General features: G+C 33.7%; 1 protein-coding gene and 1 long non-coding RNA gene across 2 annotated transcripts; one reads left to right on the top strand and one right to left on the bottom strand.

The window, feature by feature from the left end:
* Positions 1-11,253: 11,253 nt before the first annotated feature.
* Positions 11,254-12,841, bottom strand: LOC113697407 (uncharacterized). The gene is made up of 4 exons (XM_027217010.2): positions 12,720-12,841; positions 12,118-12,275; positions 11,927-12,004; positions 11,254-11,691 (listed from the first exon to the last, which is right to left on the bottom strand). The coding sequence occupies exons 1-4, from the start codon at positions 12,808-12,810 to the stop codon at positions 11,545-11,547; spliced, it is 474 nt and encodes a 157-aa protein (XP_027072811.1). The 5' UTR covers positions 12,811-12,841; the 3' UTR covers positions 11,254-11,544.
* Positions 12,842-23,240: 10,399 nt separating this feature from the next.
* On the top strand, positions 23,241-25,379 carry LOC140009225 (uncharacterized). The gene is made up of 3 exons (XR_011816579.1): positions 23,241-23,429; positions 24,552-24,614; positions 25,230-25,379. It is a non-coding gene; the product is annotated as an uncharacterized lncRNA (long non-coding RNA).
* Positions 25,380-26,136: the final 757 nt, after the last annotated feature.

Genomic DNA, 26,136 nt, shown 5'->3' with positions numbered 1-26,136 from the left:
CCGTGGCAAACAACAAAATATTTTTCAAAAGAGGAAAAATAACTACGATCAGAAAAATGAAAAAAAAAGAAAGTTTATGAAGAAAAATGCTACCGGTGTGGTATGGAAGGTCATTGGTCACGTACCTGTCGTACGACTGAGCATCTTGTTGACCTCTACCAAGCACCATTGAAAAAGAAGAACAAATGTGTTGAGACAAATTTCATTGATTAAAATAATGATTATGATGATAGTGATGATGCTGATATTACACACATTGATGTAGCTGATTTCTTTGAACATCCTGAAAATGTCAATAAATATCCCATGATTGTTTAGATATTTTTATGATGCTTTATATATTTTATGTAATTTTCTTTCCATTCAATATTTATTTTTGCATCTTTCTTAATGTTTATTTTTTGTTTGAATTTTTCTTCCTGAAGAAGAAATGAATGCTAAATATTTGGGATCAAATAATGGTGATGATGACATTTGTCTCATTGATAGTGCTTCTACGCACACCATATTGAAAAATAAAAATAGCAATGGTGATATATGTGGACCTGTAGATCCACCATGTGGACCATTTCAATATTTTATGGTGCTAATTGATGCATCAATTAGATGGTCACATATATGTTTGTTATCTACTTGCAATATAGCGTTTGCGCGATTGCTTGCTCAGATAATTAAATTATGAGTACAGTTTCCTGATTATCCTATTAAAAGAATTTGTCTAGATAATGCTGGTGAATATTCGTCACATGCTTGTGACGAGTATTGCATGTCCATTGGGATATTTGTTGAACATCCTGTAGCCTATGTTCACACACAAAATGGTCTAACCGAATCATTTATTAAAAGATTACAATTAATTGCTAGACCATTGTTGATGAGGTCTAAGCTTCCCTTATCTGCTTGGGGACATGCTATATTATATACAACAACACTTGTGAGAATCAGGCCGACTAGTTATCATAATTATTCTCCCTTACAATTAGTATTTGGTTTTGAACCCAATATTTCTCATTTACGAATATTTGATTGTGCAGTTTATGTTCCTATTACACCGCCTCAACGTCGTAAATTGGGCCCCCAAAGACGATTGGAAATATATGTCGGGTATGAATCACCTTCTATAGTCACATATATTGAGCCATTGACAAGTGATTTATTTACTGCACGATTTACAGATTGTCATTTTGATGAATTACATTTCCCGACATTAGGGGGAGGAACAGATCAACCGAAAAAGAAAATCCCGAAAAAGGAAATTATTTAGAAAATTTCATTGAATTTTCTGGATTCTCGTACAAACGAATGTGAACTAGAAGTTCAAAGGATCATACATTTGCAAAATATTGCAAATCAATTACCGGATGCACTTAGTGACTCCAGAAAAGTCACCAAATCACATATTCTTGCTGAAAATGCTCCGATTAAAATAAATGTCCCTGAAGGACAAATCACAAGTGCTAATGAATCTAAAGCACGCCTGAAGCGTGGGAGATCTCTTGGTTCCAAAGATAAAAATTCTACAAAGAAAAGAGGATCAAATGAATCAATAATTAATGACAAAATTCAATTTCCTGAAGAGGTCGCTCCTGAAGAGCCAGCTCCCGAAGAGCCAACCCCAGAAGAGAATGAAGTTATAGAAAATTCAATAAACTTTGTCACTACAAGAAAAAGTTGGAACCGAAGAGAAATAATTGTTGATGGTACTTTTGCATATAATGTAGCACTTGATGTTATGATAAATGACGAGGATTATGAACCTAGATCGGTTGATGAATGTCGGTATAGAAATGATTGGCCAAAATAGAAAGATGCGATACAATCTGAATTAAATTCACTGGCTAAAAGGAAAGTTTTTGGACCTGTAGTCCAAACACCTAAAGGTGTAAAGCCAGTTGGATATAAATGAATTTTTGTGAGAAAAATGAATGAAAAGAATGAAATTGTGAGATATAAAGCAAGACTTGTAGTCCAAGATTTTTCACAAAGGCCTGGATTTGATTATGATGAAACGTATTCACCTGTAGTGGATATGATCACATTTAGGTATCTTGTGAGTATTGCAGTGCATGAAAAACTTGATATGCGTCTGATGGACGTTGTCACTGCTTGTTTGTATGGAAATCTTGAAAATGATATTTACATAAGAATCCCTGAAGGATTCAACATGCCTGAAGCATGTAAATCAAATCCTAGAGATGTGTATTCTATTAGAATACAAAAGTCTTTGTATGAGCTTAAGCAATTTGGACGTAGTGGTATAATCGTCTCAATGAATGCTTAACTAAAGAAGGTTATACCAATGACCCAATATGTCCATGTGTTTTTATCAAGAAAAATGGGTCAAATTTTGTGATTATTGCTATACATGTTGATAATCTCAATTTGATTGGAACTCCTGAAGAGATCCAAAAGGCTGTCGAATATTTGAAGAAAGAATTTGAGATCAAAGATTGTGGAAAGATAAATTTCTGCCTTGGTTTACAAATTGAGTATTTAGAAAGTGAAATTTTTATCCACCAAACTGCTTATACCCAAAAGGTATTAAAGCGGTTCCATATGGATAAAGCACATACATTAAGCACTCCAATGATCGTCAGATCATTAGATCCTAATAAAGATCCCTTTAAACCATGAAAGGAACATGAAAAGATACTTGATCCTGAAGTACCATATCTCAGTGCAATTGGTGTACTTATGTATCTTGCTAACTGTACAATGCCAGATATATCATTTGCTGTGAATTTATTAGCAAGATTTAGTTCCTTGCCTACAAAACAATATTGGAATGGTATTAAACACATTTTTCGCTATGTCCAAGGAACAATTGATCTTAGTTTGTTTTATTCAAATAAATCTAAGCCTGAGTTGCTTGGATATGCTAATGCTGGGTATTTATCTGACCCACATAAAGCACGATCTCAGACTGGCTGTCTCTTTACTTGTGGCGAAACAGTCATTTCTTGACATTCTACAAAACAATCCTTAACTGCTACTTCATCAAATCATGGTGAAATAATTGCAATTCATGAGACCAGTCGAGAATGCGTTTGGCTAAGATCAATGACCTACTACATCTGGAAGAGTTGTGGATTATCCTCCGAGAAGGAAAATCCTCCAACAATTTTATATGAAAATAATGCAGCTTGTATAGCTCAATTAAAGGGAAGATATATTAAAGGAGATAGGACGAAACACATTTCACCGAAATTCTTCTTTACTCATGATTTGCAGAAGAATGGTGAGATTGATGTGCTACAAATCCGATCGGATAATAATTTGGCTGATATTTTTACCAAGACATTGTCGACTGCTACATTTGGAAAGCTGGTGCAGAATATTGGGATACGTCGGCTAAAAGATCTCATATGATGTTTGCATCAGGGGGAGAATTTATTACACAAGAATAGTGTACTTTTTTTCTTCACTAGGATTTTTGTCCCACTGGATTTTTCCCTAGTAAGGTTTTAACGAAGCATATTCTTTGTGTAATGGACATCCAAGGGGGTGTGTTATGAAATAATGATAAGATGTGGATGTCCGTTGATATTCTCAAGAAAGATTACAAGATGTGGATGTTCGTTTGTATTCTCAAATAGATAGATTCTTGTATTCTCCCTAGATTGATTGGTACATTGGATGAACCCATTTATGGATGTACTTGAAGTACTAAATTCATGTATTAGTATTTAATAGGGTTCATGTACCCTTGATCTTGGATCACCTATATATAGGGGTGAATCCTACTTCTTTTGTAACTTTGAAACCTGGAAGTACTTTGATCAGTAAAAGGTAATAATTCTATCTCTCTCCTCTTATCACTCTACTATTCCAATCCCTACTTTTGGTAGTTTATTTTATTAGTTTCACAACAATTTTGGATATGTTATTATTAACTAACAATGAAAACCATGGACATCTACCCATATCCAATACAAAATTAAATCAATATTAGAATAAATAATTGAGTAAGTCAAGCAAAAAAGACTAATTTTCATTGAAACCCACTAATAAACTAAATGCGTCTAGGGGAAGGATTGGGTTGGACTGGCTTAGGTTTGATAGAAAAGTTAGAGAAATTATGAATAAAATATCTTAAATTAAAGACCTCCCACTTAAAAAAAAATGTGTCCATAGCTTTTGATTATTGCATTCAACATTCAACTGTATAGTCCATTTCATTGTAGATTACATGGAGTCAAGATTGTGCTCTTTCTTCTTCTTTTTCTTCCTTCTGGAATCGACATTGTGGAGGATTGATCCTTTCCCTTTTTTATTTTTTTTCCTTTTGTACTTTGCAAAAGGTAGATAAAAATATGAAATCCAAAACATTCTTTAATTGGGATTAAGTATTTGTTCTTCAAATTAAAAAGAAACAAGAAAGAACAAGAAATATCCCAATCTGGGTTGATTTTTGAGCTCTAGATTGGCTGCATCGTGCTTCCATTGAAGTTCTCTTAATGTAATACACTGCTTTCAATCAATTTAAAACAGGAAAAAGAAAAGAGATGAGAAGAAAATTTGTGGGAGTTGGAACAATTGTACTGGACGACATTGTAATTGAGGAAAAGAGGAGGTGGTGAGGTAAATATTTTTTTTTTTTGGAAATCCTTGGTGAAATATTGTAGAAAGGATAGACAAAACTGTAGTTAGTAAATAAATGTATATGACAGGGAAGGTAAACCTTTTTTTTTTTGGAAATCCTTGGTGAAGTATTATAGAAAGGATGGACAAAACTGTAGTTAGTAAATAAACGTTTATGACAGGGAAAATGGTAGGCTTGTTAATGATATTTGATGCATTTCGTTGATCATTGATCAAGATAAAACTTGCTTGTTAGTCTAGAGTAGTAATTGCTTCGCGACTAATACAATACTTTCACCTGAACATACAAAGGTTCCAATTGGTTCCATTTAACATATCAAGTGGACTCCACTTAATATGCGAATTAGCGTATGGGATGCCTATGTATTGTGATGACTCCACCTCACCCTTCTTTCGGCCAACTTACGAAGAATGAAGCACTTTGGTTCTTTTAAGTTTCATTAATGTACATGCAAAAGGACAAATGTGATGACACTTGTCATTCATGCTTTAGTTTTTTTTTTTTATTATTATCATGCTATTACCATGACTTCTTAGTTCTAACTAGCACTAATGTTTTATAGTGTAGATGATACAATTTCCTAAGGTGTACCTATTTATTTGCTAGTGAAAAGCAACAATTGAACATATAAGTCAGTTAATAATAAGAAGGAAAAATGCAACATGCACTAAATTTTAAATATGATACGAAAATTTTATGTGCTCTCACATGTATCCACGTGATTAATGTCCATATCGGATTAGGCAAGGAACTAAAAGTTATAAAATAGTACTCCAAAACATTCATGTGGGATAAAAAAGGATCGAAGCTAGCTGATCGTTTATCAAATTTCTTCTTCAGGTTTTATTTTTATTTTTTGCTTTCACATTGGTTCAGATATTGTATACTTTTCATCAATGATTATTCTCGTATTCATCTAGTCCTTCTTGTTGCTAATCCTCTCATATGGAACCAATTTAGCAGGCTCAAGAAGACCAAATCATCGATATCGCTAAACGACGTTCTAGATGAAACCATGGTTGAAATTTTAAGCAGACTACCAGGAAAATATGTGCTGAAATGTAGAACTGCTTGTCGAAGATGGAAGGACTTAACCTCAACCCCTGATTTTTTATTGTTTCATCTCAAGTGTAGCACACCAACAATGATTCACGGGCCGTGAAAAGCCTAGATAACTTATTTTGGATAAGTTTTAGTTGATGAATCGTTGCAGGAAATAATTAAACCAAGCTAATGTAATTGGTTATTAGTACTATTAGTTTGCTTGTTTAGTTAATATGGTGGGTTCGGATGGAATTTGAGCTGTTAATCGAATTGGGTAACTCGCGAGCCGAGCTCGATCCGGCTCGATAAGGGCTCGACTCGGCTCGTTTACTGAGAAAAACGAGCCGAGCTCGAGTTGTATATATACTCGTCTATTAAACGAGCCGAGCTATGCTCGACTCGCTAATAGCTCGACAGGCTCGAATAGTAGGGGCATTATCATAATTTCATTGTGTATCTGATAGTTTTACCCTCTTTCCTTTTCTTGATAAGCGCTCGACTCGACTCGTTAAACTCGGCGTGATTTTGAACTCGAGTTCGAGTTTTTAGCCGAGTTTGACAAGTCGATCTCGAACAGTTTTTAAAACTCGAATTACTAATTGAGTGAACTCGAGCTAGCTCGATTGAAGGTTCGAGTCGAGCTCGATTATCATGTGCTCGAGTTCGACTCAACTCGATTAACAGCTCTAGGTGGAATACAAGTCCAAGATGCATTAGTAAATAGGAGTCAGCCGTATAAAGCATTGTGACTGTATAAAAGCCTATGTTCATGGTTTTTTTCATTTTGTGTATTGTAGCCTCAGCTTGTTTCATCAATAGCAGAAATTCTGTTTGCTTCATATATCAAATTCCTGTAATTGTTCTTGCGGGTTTATGTCAATGTTTTAAAACTCAGACCGTTAATTGAACCGATGAGGTGTTCGGGTCAAGGTTCAACCGGTTGGACCGGTTCAACCCTGGTTCAATGATTTTTTAAAAAATATTTTATATAAATATATATATGCACAAAATAAGACATGCAATGGACTCATTTAAAACTTTATATGATAAAAAGTTTAATATTTTTGAATAACTTGGATTTTCAAAAATAAATTTTTTAAATTATATGTTGAAACAAATAAATTTCATCTCAATCTCAATTATATTTACCAAAAAATAATCTTAAATTTAATCCAAAATATACCACAATATTTTGAAATTATATAAAATTTACGTCTATGAGAATTTAGATATTGTGAGTTTAAATTTTAATTTACGTTTTTGGGATTTAGAAATTGCAATTAAAAAAAAAAGAAGTTTGGAGTTTAAAGGAAGTCTGGAGAATCAAAAATAAAAATGCAAACTTAATAAGAAACAAAAAATGAGATAAAAGTGAGTGGTTGTGGCATTTAATAATTAGTTTTTAGGGTTTAAGAAAAATAATTCTTTTTTAATTTTTTTTAATTTAATGGACAAAAATAAAATTGAAAGATGGAAGAAAACATCAATAAATTAAAACTAAAGAGGTTTGATTAAAAAGGGAGTGACAAAAGAAAAGAGGAGAGAAAGAGAGAGAGAGAGAGAGAGAGAGTTGAAGATTAAAAAGAAAGAGTCATAAGATGAGATTTTGTAAAAAATACGAAGAAAAGAAAGATGGATGTTTGTTTTATATAAATGAGTTATCATAAAAAACTCATAGAATGGTGATGGTACAATGGTTACTTTATTAGTCTTTCATCACAAAGGTCCTAAGTTCAATCCTTGGTAGCTGCGTTTTGCAAAACTTAAAAAAATATTAAGAGGAGAGTCCGGCTGGTCCGGTCTGATTTCCAAAACATTGGTTTATGTTTGATTATCATTTTGGGTTCATCAAAGTGATACCAGAGTTACGGTTTGTTCTATCCAAAAACTCAAAACAAAGGCGGAGTTTAATTTTTGATAGAAACAAATAATAACCCATCTCAAGGCATGTCACTTGCTCAGGATGCTAGTTAGAATGATAAGCGAAAGATATGTTAACCTTCTCGCAGATTAATCAGACAATTGATATATTAGTTTTTGAAAAAATTTCTACAGTTGATACGGAAAAGGAGACTTGGGATATATTGAAAAAAACATACAGAGGGATCGACGGGATCTAATAAAATAATTTGATAATGTTGAAGATGAAATTTGAACTTGTGGTGATGGAGAAGTCAAAATCTATTTAGTCATATTTTTCTCGTTTGTCAAATATTAAAAACGAGATGAAACTCAATCAATATGACCTCCCTGATAGAACATTTGTTGAGAAAGTTCTCAACACCATACTCATGAAATTTGATCATGTAGTGGTTGTGATGCAGGAGACAAAAGATTTGGAGAATTTGAGTATTGCAAATTTGCAAAGGTTGTTAATTCTGCATGAATAAAGAATTAATGAGAAGTTGAAAGATACACTGGAGAAGGATACAATAGATAAGGCATTGCAGACAGTTGAATTTCAGAGGCAATAGCGATTTCAAGGAGTAAGGTGAATCCAGTTAGAAAAACAGAGGTGGCTACAATAATAGAGGTGGTTGTGGCTAAAACAATAGATGTACCGGAGGCACATCAAATCCCGGACGTAGTAGAGATAATAATTTTAATTTTAGAGGTGATCCTAGTAGAGACAGAGGTAGTAATTTTGGCAGACAAAATAATTCTAATCAAAATAATATTCAGAATAATTTTGGACAGAGGGTTCAATGTTATAGTTGTGAAAATTTTGGCCACAAACAATTTGAATGTAGGTTCAGAGAAAACGTACACAGGAATTTTCAGACTAATGTTGTTGACAATCATATTTAGGATAATAATAAAAATCTAAAACTTTATTGTTAGCTCGTAACGCTGTTGATGTGGTTGATAAAAATATATGGTACTTAGGTATGGATTGCAGTAACCATATGTCTGGCAAGAAAAAATTATTTGTTGAGTTTGATAAATCTCTCAGCGGTGAAGTTAAATTCCCTTTGCCTCATATATCAAATTCTTGTGATTGTTCCTGTGGATTTATGTTTGATTATCATTTTGGGTCCATCAATGTTCAAGATCAAAAGCAGCACGCAGGATTTGTATAATCGACATTATATTGTCAAGCAATTATCAAACATCAGATGGTCGAGAAGTTATGTTTTCTTGCAGTTGGTTGGTTGTGTTTAGAGAAGAGTTCCAACATTTGTCATCCACCTCCGCATTATGACATCATGTCCTCAATCCAGACAAAGGTGAGATTATTTATGGAGGTGTCATATGTGGAATTTATCTGCACCCGATCCTAAAAAAATACGGTATACATTGGGTATCTAATTCTGAAGTAGTCGAGACTTCCTCTTTCCAAGGAGACTGCAAGTAGTAGATTACAAAATTCTTGTCTTGGGGGAAGATGAATCACAAACACAGCTAGATGCAGCACAAAATGTTGAACAACCTTCTAATGTTGAAACAATAAGTATGCAAAATTCTCCTTCATGTGCAGAATCTATCCTAGCATTTGACACAAAAATTGAAAAATTTTTGGTGATGACTTATCCTGCTGCAGGTCCTGGTGCTGGTGAGTGTATACAAGACTGTAAACATTGATAGAATGCATCTCTTTGGGATGGATAGTCATGTATACTTAAGCAAATGCTCCTTGCACGATCAGGCTTTCATTATCTGGATTTTGCATGAGGAGGTCCCTCAAAACAACATTTAATCATGGATGAGATGGCGTACATTTACGTTCACTACTCAAATCAACATTCCCTCCCTAGTTTTAAGAATTTTCGACCCATGGTCATTATAGATCTACTATTGCTTTTTCAACTGCCAGGAACAAGACCTTTTGTTCTCAATTACCTTTTGCTCTCAATTTGGAGTTGGAAACACTAGAAAAGGTTTGATGTGAGAGCCGAGTCTGACGATTCTTCTTGGGATTTACTTGTTCCTTTAATGCTTCCTCCTATACTTGCTCGCATGCACATGTATCTAGTCTCGTCCCCATAGGAAAATGCATGTCAGAAATATGGATGTAAAACACACAAACATATATGTTAACCTGCCACTGGGTGTTTGGTCTAGTGGTCACCACCAGTCTTGGTGGTGCAGGAGGCAAGGGTCCGCAAGGGTTCAACCCTTGCCTCCCACAAATTTGCCACTAAATGTGGCAGTCTTCATTGGCCATCTTCAATGGAGTCTGTACTCACATCGAGTCCCCTTCTCCCTTCCCCTAGATTAGGCTAGATTTGGTTATAGGACTTCTATCGTTGCGAAAATATATATATATATATATATATATATATATGTTAACCTCCCGTCTTTTCCAACATTTTTCTCACCCCCAATTATCAGGATTCAGAGTCTTCCCCTGACTATTGGACTCACTCCAATGATTCTAAAAAATATATATAACGTATGTGCTTCAAAAGTATAACATTAGCTAGAATTTCAAGCAATTCTTCTCTTTTTTTTTGAGATTTGTTTTCTGTCAATTATACATGACATCTACTTTAAAAAAAATTTATGTCTTTTCCCATATCAGAGATCATTTACCGCACAAAAGTCTCCTTCGACAACCTAGCACGCATGTTGTAAGTTTCTTTTTTTTTTTTTGTCAAATCACATCGATTCTTCTTCCATTTTGGTACGCGTGTGAAAAGAAGACAGAAAAAAATCTCTCTGTGTTTTTTGGGCTTCTTGGTCTAGACCATTTCTAGGCTTTGTTGGGGCATTAGTTTCTCATTCTTCTAGGCTTATGCTTCTCTTTTTGTTGGGTTTTCTTTTCTTTTGGGTTGTTAATTCCTTAAACTTTGGATTTGGGTTTGAGTTTTGGGCTTTTTATGATTCGAAGAGTTGGACTAACTCTTAGTGTTTCTTCTTCTTCTTCTTTTTTTGGTTACTTTTTTCATTTTTTCTCAATAAAAGAAATCTACAAAATAAAAATTTCCTTGTTTGAATAAAGTGACCAATAGATAAAATAAAAATACGAAAAAACTTTGAAAAAACCAAAATTTGGTGTCTCTAGAAAATTTATCATATCATGATGTTAAATATAATCTAAATAGTTTTGCAGGCATATATTTTTCACAAAGATATATAGAGACTACAAATGCAAAATAAATTAAAAAATTATAAAAAGAGTAAAAGGTAAAGTAAATAGGTTGCTGCTGATATTAATAGCAAAGTTTTAATGAAATCTTTTTTGATGATTCCAGTTTTTTATGTCTATTCTTACATGAATCTCAAGTGGAAAGATCACAAGGAGACAGATAATGATAACAATAGTAATAACTAAATGGCAACTTGGTATATTGGACACTTTTGGCATAGTTAACCGGCCGTACCAAGCATTTTATTAGGCGAATAAGGAAAATCACCTTAGGGAAACAAAAGAAAAAAGGTAAGGGCCAAATATTATGCATTTCCAAATTATTTTTGAACCTGAGAAATGACCCACGATTTGGCATGACTTTTACCTTTTGGCAGATATAAAGAAACTGCAAATTTATGTTCTATTCAAAATTAGTATTCAACATCCTACAACCAGTAAAAGATAATGAAAAAGTTTGACTTGGTGGAAATGTTTGTTATTTGGTAAAAGAAAAAGAAAAAACAAGATAGCAATACAATTTTGGTTACAAATGCTTGTACAATAAATAAAATGCGTACACTAGCTGCATTGCAGCAGGCACAATAATTAAGAGTTTATCAACACTAAGGAATTTTAAAAATACGATACACCGTGATAGATAGAAATATGCGAGCTCCTAAAAATTGGATGGTAGACTATTTTTTAGTTTGTGTCTACCGTATTAATTATGTGTCACTTGAATTAGGATTTTCCACAATTAATTGATAGAGTGACTAACATGATCACTGCTATCATTATTTCATTTTGGTTAACATATTTTTTCAGACTAGAAAGAAGGTGACGAAGCCACCATCATCCTCACAAATTCCTCATAGCTGACGACACCATCTCCATTTAAATCCGCCTCTCTGATCATCTGTTCAGCTTCTTCATCTGTTAGTCTCTCCCCTAAATTTATCATTACGTTCCTCAACTGCAGAAGTTATCCCTCAATAATTTGTTAATCTAATAGTAATAGTGTTAATAAAAAAAAGGAGACAGTACTGAAGCCGAAATGAAAAGAAAACAAATAAGTACTTTAAGAGAAATGTTATTAATCTCATTCTCACTATTATTTTTATCACATAGTTTTCATTTATTAAACTACGAAAAGTGGAGTGCTATTAATATTTCTCAGAATTAATTATGCATTATAAAATATTAATCACCTCATTAGCTGATATGAAACCATCTTGATCCCGGTCAAATACTTTGAAAGCTTCTTGCAACTCGTTCGTCACATTTTCCTATGTATGAAAATGAAATTAACCCACGCATTCGATTTGGACTAGAAAATCCGAATCTCATTGAAGTCAACAAAAATCAATGATTTCACATTGGTTGACAAACTCAGTGCTACCTTCATCTTTCTTGCCATGATACTCAAGAAATCTTCAAAGTCAATGCTTCCGTTCCCATCAGCATCAACTTCATGTACCATTTCTTGAATCTCTTCCTTTGTCGGACGTTCATGCAGTGATTGAATAACTGATGCTAGCTCTGCTATGGTTATAAAACCTGCCAATGCAATTTCAATATAATTTTTTTTTGGCAATCGAATTGAAAAGGAATCGAGAATATAAAGTTATGTTATGAAACTTTCAACTATTTTTATGTTTTAACTTTTAAATGTGTGCTCGCTTTGTTTGGATTACATTTTTCTGAATTTTTTGTAGAAAAATTATTATAACGATTCGATATATGTAAGGTAAAAATATGATTGAAAAATATATTCACGAAAAACGTATTGAAAAATTGCTTTCCAAACAATTGCCAAAAATCTTGCAAGACTGATACTGACATTCGAAAACAAGAAGGATTGCATCTCTCGAAACCCCAAAAGCATGATAGATCGCACAAATATGAAGAAGCAATTTCAAAACAACGACGGAAACTGGTGAGTTATGCATGCAGGGAAAATGAAAATGAAACTTAAACTTGGTAAAAATAAAACAAAAGTACCATCGGAATCCCTATCAATCAGACAAAAGGCTTCATAAAACTCAGCAACCTGCTCTTCTGTCAATGCTTCTGCCATCGTGTTTCTGTTCATTGCTATAGATTATGGAACAAATACGTCGAGTCTCCAAATAATATGGATCAGAGGACCTATAACTTACAAGTAATATATAGGGCGAAGAAGTGAACCAGAGAGGCCGTTCAGTTTCTACATTAAAAAACAGAAAGTCAAATACGCCCGAGAAGAAAAATTGTCCATTCAACATTCAAGACTGAAGCTTCTTCCAAAAAAGAGGAGCGGGCTTGGGGTTGGGGGTGGGGGATCTAAAATCAACGCTTGAACAAGAAAATTACTCTGGCATCTTGAATTATTTAGTGAAAGTATATAGTCCGGCATCTCTCTCAGAAATCAGTCAACTGGACCCTGAACAGATTGATGTTAATAGCTTTATAGGGTCTAATCCATAAATAATAAGTTAAGTAAATTCAGATTGTGTATTAGAGATTGCAGTACAGGCAACATATGTTCCTATTACCAGACAAAAGTGTGTTCGTCCAAATTACTATATATTAGTCAAATCTTTACGTTTTAAACACTGTATTTACTATTTAAGAGTGTAAAAGATGTTAATCAAAACAAACATTATAGTGTTTCAAGCTTTTTGATTTACTTTAACCTGTCAAAAATTGTGTTCAAACTTGTTTTGTTTAGTTATTGAACGGAAATCAAACAAGCATTATATTGCACAAAGTTTGATTCAAGTTTAAGTTGCTTGAATCTTTATATACAAATTTCGAATTTTAAGCTAATCAAACCAATTTCTAGCCAAGTTTCAAACTTTTTCCAATACAAAATAATATTCATCTTTGATTTGATTAATTTACAACCCATGTTTCAATAAGCTCTAAATAATTTGAACTCAATTCAAGTATTGAATAACTTGATTTGTCTCTCAGTTATAACTTTATTAGTCTAGTCAATTAATATCACTTGTCTAAAAATTGAAAATGGTCAAGGTTTTGGAATCAACAACTTTAATATTTGTAGGGACTTATACTTTAAAATAAGTAGAGTTGTCTTTGACCATGCACAAACTGTAAAGAAAGAAATCATGATTGAAATATGAAATTGATGACCTTGATCACAAGAGTTCATATTGGAAACATCTAGCCCATTTATTCTGAAAGTTGTACAGAGGGTATCTATACACATACATAGACTTTTTGTTAAGCAAGAATGTTAGTATAAAAGAATAGTCAAGTCATAATGTACGTCAAGCTTGCATAATTCATCATTCCAAATCAGTGTAGCCTCTAATAACGGCAGATACAATGGGCAATTCCCATCGTCAGGGACCGAATGAGAAATTTTAATTTGAGAAGGCACAATACACGTATATATAAACTTCTGAATCAACATAAAATTTTTTTAAAAATTTTTTGGGGAGGAGAGGGGGGAGAGCAAATAGTAGTATAAAATACATAAAAAATTTTCAAAATTTCTAAAATTTTATGGAGAAAATATCTAGAATTTAGAAAGCAGAATTTTGGCTTTGATGGCTTCCATTTGAATTTGACAACATACTTTAATCAGCTCCTGCATTGCTGCAGTTAAAACGCAGACTCGAAAAAATCAAAAGTTCAAACAGAATGTGCCGTATTAATGTATTTAAATCAAGCTTTGCGGATCCAATCACCGGGGTGTTCAGTTTACTTTTTAATGTCTAAGTTGACTACATAAATTTGTACGTGTACTATCAATTATTTAGTCAAGAATTCTCTTTTTTCCAATCGTTTCTTCTATCTACCTATTTTCTTGAAGTTTGACCCAGATGATGCCAAAGTCTGGTCTGCCTCATGCTGCTTGCTCACAAAATCTACACGTGGGATTGTGTTGAAAGGAAATGATTTTGTCATATGGAACCCACAACTTCACGTCCTATTTAGATTGTTATTTTTAGAACTTTTTGTTAAAAACAAATGTATTATACCGATTTAATATATATGAGGTATATCTACGGATTGCTAATATCAACAAGGAGGTTGCAAATTCGATTCCTACATGTCGTGCCTTGAAAAGTTTTGGGATAGATCTTCACCCCGAGTAAAAGTCAGATTCTGTGGACGCTCCTCGGGTCGAATTTGGATTAGTCTCACTATGACTTTTTACTACCGTCCAACCGTTACTGAGGCTTTTGCTTCTATTCAATATGGGCCCTCATCACCCATCAATGCACGGTATTCTTCGACTCATCGTTACTTTAGATGGTGAAGATGTTATTGATTGTGAACCAATATTGGGTTATTTACACAGAAGGATGGAGAAAATTGCGGAAAATCTAACAATTGTACAATATTTACCCTATGTAACACGTTGGGATTATTTAGCTACTACGTTCACAGAAGCAATAACCGTAATTGGACCTGAACAATTAGGAAAAATTCAAGCACCTAAAAGAGCTAGCTATATCCTAGCCATTTTGCTGGAGTCGAGTAGTATCGCTTCCCATTTGTTATGGCTTGATCTCTTTATGGCAGATATTGGCGCACAGACCCCCTTCTTCTATATTTATCGAGAAAGAGAATTGATATATGACCTATTCGAACCTGCAACCGGTATGCGAATGATGCATAATGTTTTTCGCATTGGAGGAGTAGCCTCTGATACTAGGTGCTCAAAGCAAAAAAAAAAATTTGAAAAATATGTTCATGCAAAATATAATTTTTTTTTTTACGAAAAAACACAATCTAGGCCTTAATCTCTGAGATAACAATCACAGAGTCGTCAGTTGTTATTCCATGGTCCAGATTGGATTCTTGCTTGCTTCTTTGCTTAGGAAGGTGACTTTTTATATGCTATTCGCTGATGGAGATATATGAAATCGGTGGATGCTGTGTTTCGGCACAAATGTAATTTGTTTCGCATTTCAAAAATCTGCAAGGACGGATTTAGGCCCCTTCCCGCCCCCAAAATTTTTTAAAATCTTAATTTTGTACTATAAGTTTTGTCAAAAATTCATAATATCATAATTCTTGCCCCATCAAAACTTTTTCATGTTTATCCTTTTACCTTCTTTCTCTGAAATTATATGTTTTTGAATCATCTATGTTATGAGATAAATTAGATAAAGAGATAAATAAGATTGGTAAAAATTCTATATAGTTATCAAGGAACTAAAAAATGACAATAAATAAGGTAAATCTTTTACACGTATTAAGATTTCGGACACACATCAACATATCTAAATAGTACTTAGGTCTCATTTGATAATCCAATTCAACACTTCAATTTTATGGACTCAGATTTTAATATGTTCAGACATATTTGATAACAAAAAATTGAACATTTAAACTAATTAATTAAGTGGCACTGAATTTTCTACGCAAACTTGCTCTCAAAAAATAAGTTATAACCTATTCACTTATCAGTTAATGTGATATATACTCAAATGTATGAGATTTAGTACTTAACAATTCAATAATTTAATGAATTTAAACTTTAGATTTCATCTTTCAATTTGTAGTTTTATCAAACGCACAGTTAATTTACCATATAAATATACACAATCACAATAATTGCACTCGTTGCACCATTATCTGTCTTCAAATTTAGAAAACTTAAAAAATTCAACAGTCCAAGGAGAGCCATCAAAATTTGCAAGGGAAAGATTTGAGAGTCAATCTATGGATCTCACAATTACTATATAACATCCTTCTCTTTTAATGTTTGTACTACCTTATAAAATTAAGGGTTGAGAAGAGTATTTTATGCACTAAATTTTGTAGTCATTTCAAATGATTTTAAATCATGTTTGGCTCAAAACAAAAGCATTGAGGATGAAAATCTTGGGTAAAATACAAAAAAACCCCTTGTGGTTAAGCTAACCTGCGAAAAAGTCCCTTATGGTTTCAAATCATATATTTCGAACCATCATAGTTTGAACTAATTTTAAACATCAACAGAAATCGTCAAAACTAGTGGAGGCAGACGAAATGATACAATTACCCTAATATATATAAGTAAGAAAAAACCTTCTAACAACCATCCTATTAAGCAAACTTACAGAAAAACCCTCAATGGTTAAGTCAACCTACAAAAAAAACCCCTATAGTTACATGTTGCTTTTATTATTTATTTTGTGCATGGGAATAAGGTAACTAGTATTTGGAAGTTTTTATTTACTTATTTTATATATAGAGATAAGGTATTTTTTATTTGGAAAGTTTTATTTATTTATTTTATGTATAGAAATAAGATGAGTTGTATTTGGGAGTTTGGGGTTGTTTTTGAAAAATTTATGAGTTCTATAGGGTTTGATAGGTATATCTCAGCTAAAATTTTGAATTAAAAAATTATTTTCCATGTCAAACAACCTGAAACTCATTAATTTAAATAACTTTTGTCGATTTTTCACATTAGTTCAAACCACGAAATACTGGATTGTACGATTTGAAACTATGAGGGACTTTTTCTGTAGGTTTGCTTAATCATAGGGAGTTTTTCTATATTATAACTCTAAGAGTATAATAGGTATATCAATTGAAAATTTGTTTGTTTTAGTACAAATACTTGGAAAAGAAGCGCGTGTATTTCAAACCCATTAATTTAGACGATTTCCATCGTTTTTTTTAAATTAGTCCAAACCATGAGGTACTGAAGTGTATGTTTTGAAACTATAGGGGCTTTTTTGTATGTTCGTATGACCTCAGGGGACTTTTCTATATTTTATCTTTCATAAGTTAATTTTTAAGCACATGTGATCTTATGTTGAAAGTTTTTATTTCCTTTCTCTTACTTGGGTGATCTACTTTTGCAAGTAAGAAATGGAAGTTTCATTAGAAGTTTGATCACCAAATTAAGCAAGAAAAACCTTAAGTATGCAAAGATAAAGTCAAAAAACAAGGCAAGAAACTGTTTCTTGACCAATAAACGGTCGGAAAAATGGATTAGAGACAAAACGGTTTGAAACTGGTTGAAAAAATTTTTGCTAAGAAGAAACCGGTCCTCAAAACTGGTCCTTGTCCAAAGTCTGATTTTTTTGTCAGTTCCAAATTTTGCAAGTTGCACAACTTGTGCAACTTGATTCTTCTTGATGAATTTGTGCTAGTTGGACCAACCATGATTGATGAGACTTAAAGGAGGATAGATTAACATTCCAAAGTTGGAAGAATCATTCAAGCTTCCTTTCTTGACTTTTGAAGCATTACTTTTGCTTGTGTTCACATGGTGAAGATCATTTGTCTTTTGTCTTGTGTAGAGTAAGTTTTGCCTTTAAATGGATGAAGTTGTAACAAGAGTAAGGTGTAGAGTAAGAGTTAGGAATTGGAGTGAAGTTTGTTCCTCCAAGTAGTAATAGTAATAGTAGTAGTAGTTAATTTTCTCCCTTTGAAGAGAAAAAATTGTAGAAGTTCATCCAAGAGAAACTCCTTGTAACAAGCTCATTTTGGAAGTTTAATTAAAGATCTTGAAGAGCTTTGTTCTTCATTGGCCAAGCTTTCTCAACTCTTTCTTTTTAATCTTGTCAATATGAATTATTGCATGGAACCTTTGTATTTTGTTGCTTATTTTTTCATGATGAACTAAATATTTTGTCTAGGGAATAGATGAACCTAATGGAATCTTGAATATGAGTGATATGTGAATACTCTTGTTAGATCTTGTACTTGTTAGTCCATTTGTTCTTGCTTTAACAATTGTAATAGTTTGATCACCAATTGCAAATCATTTATGTGAGGACCCGTAAATTTTCTTTATTTCATAATATTTTATTTTATTTTCTCGCATGCATTTTCGTCACTATACCCTATTATATTGATTTTTCTGAGATTTTTATAATTAAATATAGTGTTTAAATCATTTTTCTAGTATAAGTTAGTTCACGAGAAATAAAGAGTGTATATTGGACGTGGGACCCGCTAGTGGCGTTAAGTGCGACAAATTCGACCAATTAGGTTACGTTTTGTATACCGGGATTAATTTACTAGGTGCTAGGAGATAATAAGAGGTTAGCTAGATAGATTAACAATTGGAAGCAAGAAAATAAGCTTGACCCATTAAAGGTGCCACGTGTCACTTTCTTATTCGAGTTTGGACTTTGACCACTATTCCTTAACTTTACTAAAACCTCAATTTGACCCAAAAATCATCTCCATTTCATCTCTCTTGGCCGAGCTCCTTAGGGAGAGAAAAGAAAGAAACCTTCAACTTTTATTCTTCATTTCTTGCTTAGATCTTGCAAACCAACAGGTTAAACCTTGAATTAGTCCACAAAAGTGACTTGCTAAGGGAGTTTGAAGATCTTGGTGGAGTTGTTTTGGAAGGAAAACCCCTAAGCTACTATCTTTCTTGAGGTGTTAAGGTACTTTGCTTACAACTTCCTCTTTGTTCATGTTAATGTCAAATTAGTGGCTTTTGTGGCTAAATATGTTGATTTGTAGTAGGTTTGATGGTTGGAAGTGGAGTTTTGATGGATTTTTGATTTATTATTGATTTTTCTATTTTTATATAGTAATTATTGTTTAGTCATGGATTGATGGTTTGTTATAGTGTAAAATGAAGTTGGTATATGTTGGATATGATTGGTTGCGGAAAATTTCTAGTTTGGTGCGGAAATTCCAGTTTAGGGTTTCAATTTTCTCTGTTCTGTCCGGTTTTATTTGAGCATGTTAGAGGCCGAATCAGGCTTAGGTTAAAACATGAAAGTTGTAGGAAATGATGTTTTATAGCTTCCTGTAAAATTTCAGCTCGATCGGAGTACCGTATCATGTGAAATGACCGAAATACCCTTGACTGCCTATAAGCCCTATTTTCGCGGACAGTTTTCTGTCTTCGTGGGGATTTCAATTTTGACTCTGAAAATGCATGATTTAACTTTGGAAGTCTTCATAAGAAATGTATGTATATGTCTTGGATTCAAAAATCCATAAGATACACCTCAATCGGACTTCGGTAGCCTGAGTTATTGTCGTTTAATCATAGTGCGGTTAACTAGTCTGATTGTGAGATGCTGGTTCTGTAATTTGAAATTTTGACCTAGATACACTACGAACTGGACTAAGGGGTCTTCATCAAAGTTGTAGGCCTTTATCTTAGCTTCGAAAAGGTATAAATTTTACCCCAATCTGATAAGTGTAGCTTCGGTTGTGTCTGTTCCGCTAAGAGACATCAAACCTGCTATTTAGCTTTTGTCCTTAAAACTTGATTTATAGTCGCATTCCTAGACTTGCTTTGTATTTGGATGAACTTGAGCCTAGTTGAAGGGCTATTGTATTGAGATTTCTTATGTGTTGAATTGGACTGACTTGAGGAAAAACAATGAAGCCATAAATGGCTGGAATATAGCAAAATACAGAGGGCATGCCGTCCAAAATTTTAGGGTTATGCGATTCCTTCAAGTTGAGTTGATCTTAGTAAAAATGAAGGGTTTTGAGGGTTGTTTGTAACCCTAGGACCAACTGTTATCTTTTTACTCAAAAGTCATATTTTTATTCTTCTGTACTAGTACTTAACCTGGAAAGGCGTACGACATGTAGTCGGGCCTCATTTATGCATTCCATTTACTGGGTTTGTGGATGTACGAACTATAATTGTTTTATCTTGATTATTTTAGGGTTTCTTGGCGATTAAAGCCACTTTGGGTAAAAAACTTTTGAAGTATCTGTACTGGAACCGGTGAGTGTACCACTCCCCTGAATTATTGCTAAAATGGTTATCTGTACTTGCAAATTGCTATTTGAATGTCTTTATCGGCTGTTTATTCTGTAAGAGGCGAGTGTGTACTTTATCACACTCGTTCTCTGGCCTATGTGGCTTGTTTCCTGTATATACTTGAATCTGTTACCTGCGCCTGTTATAATGTCGTTTGGAAGTGTATCCAACGACCTTCCTGTTACATCTGAGCTCAACCTCATGGGGAGTTGATTGAATCGAGCCAGCAAGGGTTTGGTCGAGGAAATTGACAATCCATGGGTGCCTGTTCCTAGGGAATCTTTGAGTATTGAGACTCTTGATTCCGGTATACTCGAGTATTACCATTCTTGTTCCTGTTTGGCGTTCGAGCCCGGTAAGGGGTATGGTTGGTGGACGGGATTTGGCGTTAAAGTGGTGTTCTACTGGACTGGTTCCTTTATTTGAATGTTGACGGAGGGTCAACTAGGTTGGATCAAGTATTGCAAATGGGATTGGGCTCTTGAGAGCCACCTGTATCCTTTAAACTGTGATGTTCATTCATTTCTCATATTTGACGTGTATATGTGCCCTAAAAGTGATTTCTCATGATTTCTACTGTTTATACGTTTGGTATCTCATTGAGCTTTTAGCTCACCCCGTCCCATTATCCTTGTTTTCCTTACAGAGAACCATTTTTTGGAATTTCGATGTTTTTGAAGACTGAGTTGGGCTAGTTAGAAATTCTTTTGCTCTTTTGGGTATAGCTCCTCGACAATTTGGAAACCCTGAATGTATCTTAATAAAATGTTTCTTTCGGTATATAAACTTACTAATATGTATATTTGTATATTGTATAGTGTTTCCTTATGGTTATATGTCTGTGGGAACGTTGTCCTAAAGATTGATTGTATCTTATAGTTCGGCTCAATTGGGTTCTGAGTGTTATCTTCTCGAAGTTCTTTTGAGCGTTTGGTAAGGTTTCCGTTTGTTCCGGATCCGTAGTCCCGACGAGAGTTGGGCAGGCGGTCCGCCGAACCCTTTGGTTTGCCTTAGGGTGAGGTAGGGCTGTCACAATTTAGTTGTTGTTAATCAATGAATTTGAGTAACAATGATTTTTTTTTTTTTTTGAGAAATTGAGTAACAATGTTTGGAAAAGAACAAATGGAACTTAAGAAATAGACACAGGAGAATAATGGTATACTTGAGTGGATTTTCATGTTGCATTTTATGAACTATATGAACTAGCATTTATAGCTTCACCACGAGAGTGAGTCTTGATTAACCTTGGAAATGAATCCCTAACACAACAAGAGTAATTAACAAAGAGAATGATCATTTCACATGTATTCTTGACCATTAGTGGTATTTATGCCATAGAACTTTATATTTGGTACTTTTTCCTCTAAGATTTTCATCTACAAGTTTAGTTTACAATTTTGCTTTGTTTGACATAATTGCTTTTTATTACTTAACTTTCTAAATAATAGAGTGAAATAAGGTCGTAGTAATTGAAATTCAAACTTCATGTGGGATCAACCCTTATACTCAACCTATAATTACGACCTATATACTTGTAAAAAATGGGAGTATTTGAAATTAAATTTGAGTGCATATTTGAAACTCGTCAAGGATAAAATACAAAAAAAACCCCTGTGGTTAAACAAACCTACAGAAAAAATCCCATATAGTTTTAAAACACACATTCTAGTACCTTGTAGTTTGAATCAATTTGACAAAATGATTGAAATCAACTGCATTAATAGGTTTGAGATACACATACCTCTTTTATGAATATTTGTATTGGAAACAAATAAAATTTCACCTGATATACCTATTATACCTTTTAAGGGTAAAATATAAAAAATTCTTCTATGGTTAAGCAAACCTACAGAAAAATCCCTTATAGTTTCAAAATATATACTCTATTATCTCGTGGTTTGAACTAATTTGAAAAAATGAATTTTACTCCTTTATTTGTCCCCTCTAAAATATTTGAAAATTTTATTCTCATCAACTTTGTTCCTCAATATTTTTAAAATTCTCTTTCTTATCTATATTATCCCCTCTAAAATTTTTAATGTATTTTCTTATTTACATTAGCCTCCCTTAATAAATTAAGAATTCTTAATACTTATGCTTCACAAAAGTGTTAGATCTAATTAAGGTTAATTATTGATATAAATCCAAAAACAAACTTTTTTGACATTGCTAAACTACCACTACATTATAGTATATGTGAGGACTCGAAAATTCCTTTAGAATTTCCTCCTATTTTTGAACCATTAATTTATATTTTCTTCTATATTTCTTTACTTGGCTATTTAACTATTTACTAGCCCTAAATTTCATGGTGATTTCATTAGTTGAGTCAAGAGTTTTACTTTTACTTTAAAGTTAGAGTAGTTAGGGTTTTGTTGCATTTTGGGAGTGTGATCAATCGGTGAGATGTGTGTGCTAAAATTGATGGATAAGAGCAGGTATTAAGTAAGAGGATGTATGTGATTAAAAGTGCTAAGAGTAAGTTAGTGACTCATAAGTTAAAACAAAAGTACAAGAGAGTTAAGGAAATAGGCTTGAACCGACGTGCGCCATTTGTTATCGGTTGAGTACACCACTTGACCGATACTTTCTTTCCTTAATCTCCTTATTTTTATTTCATTTAATCTTCTCCAAAATTAACCCTAAGCTAGCCGAAATTGTTGACCAAGAGAAGGAAAGAAAAGAAAAGAAAAATAGGAAAAATCTTGGCTCGCCAAGTGTCGACAATCCATGACATGTTGACTAAGAAAGCTTTCTTTCATTCTTATCTTTCTTTTGGCCAAGATTTCTCTCATTTTTTCTTGTCATGGCCGAAATTAGAGAGGAGAGAAAATTTCTCCAAGTTCCATCTTGATTCCTAGCTTGATTTTGTGGGGAATTCAACCTTAAACCCTAAATCCATCCATAGAAAGTTGCAACAAGGAAAGAAGAAGCTTGGTGTGATGTGATTTTGAGGGAAGAAAGCTGTGATTTGCTACTCTCCTTAGGAATTGAAGGTAATATTGGTAAGGAACTACCTTTTCACTTTAATCTTGCATTCAAGTGGGCATATGACTTGAATATGGAAGTTTTGTGGCTGGTTTCATGGATTTGTGATGTTGTTGGAATTTTTCAGCTTTTATTTATATTTTCAGCCATGAATTAGGATTTTCTAGCTTTGATTTGGATATGAAAGTTGAGATATGAAGAACTCTAGCTTTGGTATGAAATTTTAGCTTCAAAATAGGATTTTCCAGCTTTAGATGTGAAATTTCAGCCTTGGTAGAGGATTTTCAGCTTAAGTATATGTTGATATAGCTAGTTTTGTGGCTAAAATAAGTACTCTATGTATTCTATACCTTGTGAACTTGATTTGTGGCTGTCTTGTGGTGTTGAGTTGGCTGATTTGAGAAGAAAATGTAGCCTTGAAATGGCTGGAAAAATTGGTAAACACAAAGGAAGTGCTGCTGAAAATTTTTTAGCAGGAGATTTTGAGCAGTCTTGGGAAAACTGTTATATCTTGGTGTAGTAAAATCCAAATTTAGTTCTATTTATTGCATTTGAAACTAGACTCATAGATCTTTTAACCGTGTAAAAATCAGGGGTTGGTTCAACTCCTATAAATACCAACAAAATTACAAAGTTACTTGAAAAACCATGACTGTTCTGTTTTGTACATGAGACAGTAGTGATTTTGAACTGAAAATTTGACTAACTTATGAGTTGAATTTCATGAAAATGCCTTCTAAAGTTTATTAGTACTTCAAGTCTATTTTCTAATGGTATAAGTTTTGCAATTTTTTGATTTACAGAACTCAAGTTATATTTTTTCAAAGAATGTCACCAAAGCTGGAAATTTTGTCAAATGAATTGAGTGAAACTTGGAAAATTTGAGAAAACTTTTCTAGCTCCTAAACTTTAATTGGTGTGATTTTGGATGGTTTTGTGGCCTTAAAAAAGTGTACTTCATAGTCCTAGGATTGCACTTGGACATTCTTTGATTGACTTTTAAGTTTGTCTTTGAGTTTTGTGTTTTGATGGGCCGATTTTAGATAGGCGTATGGCTCATGATTAAGGCTCAAGTGAGCACCTTATTAACCTAAGTTTTGAATGATTGGACCGTGACATCTTGTCTTGGTTACTTTTAGGGTTTAACGGTGGGAACGAGCATGACCCAGAGTCGAACATTTAGCTTTGGTCTACTTTAAAAAGTGAGTATTCTTGCATGTGGATGCTTTAAATGACTATGTGGAATGTTGTGAATATTGTCTAAATGTTCAATGCTTTCCAATGATTGTTAAATGAATTTCGATGGGCGAGTGTGTACTTTATCGCACTCAACCCACGCAAAAGTGAATTTTCAATGATTGAATGCTACTTGTGCATGAATGCAAGCCTTTTGGCTGAACTGGGCCCTTACCCTTCGTTGCCAGTCGACTCGAGCCAGAAGCGGATTCGGTCGGGCGGCTGGTGACCCTGGGACAATGTTTAGTATGCTCGAGTATTACCATGAAGTTTGGTGGAGAACTGGCCAGTGAATTCAATGCAATGAAATCAATGAATGAATGACAATGAATACTGAAGGAGTTTTCACTGTTAAATATTTTCTAATGACGGAGGAAAAAGGAAAATGGTCGGCGACTGAATGACTGAATGAATGGCTCCAAGTAAGCACGTATCATTCCAATGAATGAATGTTTATTTCTTGAATGACTGTTTATTATTGTACAAAGTGCTCCAACTGTTAAATGCTTTCTCTACCTGATTGCTTGTTTGGGGACCTCACTGAGCTTTTAGCTCATTCCGTTAGTTTGTTTTCCTTGCAGGAGTGAAGGCCGGAGCAAGTAGGCATGAACTAGTGTATATGATCTCTTGTACTTGTACTTTTGTAGGTGAGACATATTTGGACTCTTTGGAAATGTAATCCTACGCTTTACTCTTGGATTGTAAATTAAGTTTGAATTGCTGATTGAAAATAGAACTTTTATGTTAATTTCGATGCTTGAACGGCTATTTCAAGAACGTTAGTGAGGGAGTCCTGGCGAGAGTTGGGTAGGCGGTCCGCCAAACCCTTGGGTACGCCCTAGGGGGAGGTGGGGTCATCACAGTATAACTTAGATGTCAAAGTATAATTGAAATAACAAAAAAGTATGTTTAACCTAAGCATTTTTTTATTGTAAGTTTACTTTGATAATATTTGATGTGATATCAAAAACTGACTCCTCTAACCCTAAGGTCCTGACTCCACCATTAAGGAAGAAAGAGGGAAGGGAGAGAAGGAAGAAAAGGGAATAGGATGGTGACAGAAGGGAGGATGGCAGCGGGAAGTGGAGAGTTGTGAGACCCCGAAATTTTACTTGTCTTTATAGCTCTCATTTGAACTTACTTGCCTTAGATTCTTGGTTGAATGTGAGCCAAGGGAGTGAATTTTGTTAAGAAAAGTTTCATAACCTTAAATTATTAGAAAATCTAGAAATTTTCGCAGGAGGCTCTGCGCAACTTTGAAAAATTGGCTATAACTTCGTATAGGAAAGTCGGAATTGAGTTACGTTTGTTGTATTTGAAACTAGACTCATAGGGCTTCCTACGGTATAAAATTCAGAGTTTGATTCAATCTCTATAAATGCCAGAAAATTTACAAAGTTGACTGAAATTTCTGTCCTGCACAAGTAAACATAGGAATGTTGTAGTAGCTTATGACTCAATTTGGACCAACTTATGAACTAAATCTCT

This window comes from Coffea arabica, chromosome 6e, assembly GCF_036785885.1.
Source record: "Coffea arabica cultivar ET-39 chromosome 6e, Coffea Arabica ET-39 HiFi, whole genome shotgun sequence".
NCBI lineage: Eukaryota > Viridiplantae > Streptophyta > Magnoliopsida > Gentianales > Rubiaceae > Coffea > Coffea arabica.
The sequence above is the reverse complement of the archived record's forward strand: the minus strand, read 5'-3'. Positions and strand labels throughout refer to the sequence as shown.

Bases quoted from the DNA above. Each gene is read 5' to 3' on its own strand.
- LOC113697407 (XM_027217010.2), bottom strand. From the start codon at position 12,810: ATGAACAGAAACACGATGGCAGAAGCATTGACAGAAGAGCAGGTTGCT. The intron at 12,276-12,719 runs GTACTTTTGTTT...TTGCATTGGCAG, and splicing joins GATTGATAGGGATTCCGATG to GTTTTATAACCATAGCAGAG. The intron at 11,692-11,926 runs GTGATTAATATT...TAACTTCTGCAG, and splicing joins GTTTCATATCAGCTAATGAG to TTGAGGAACGTAATGATAAA.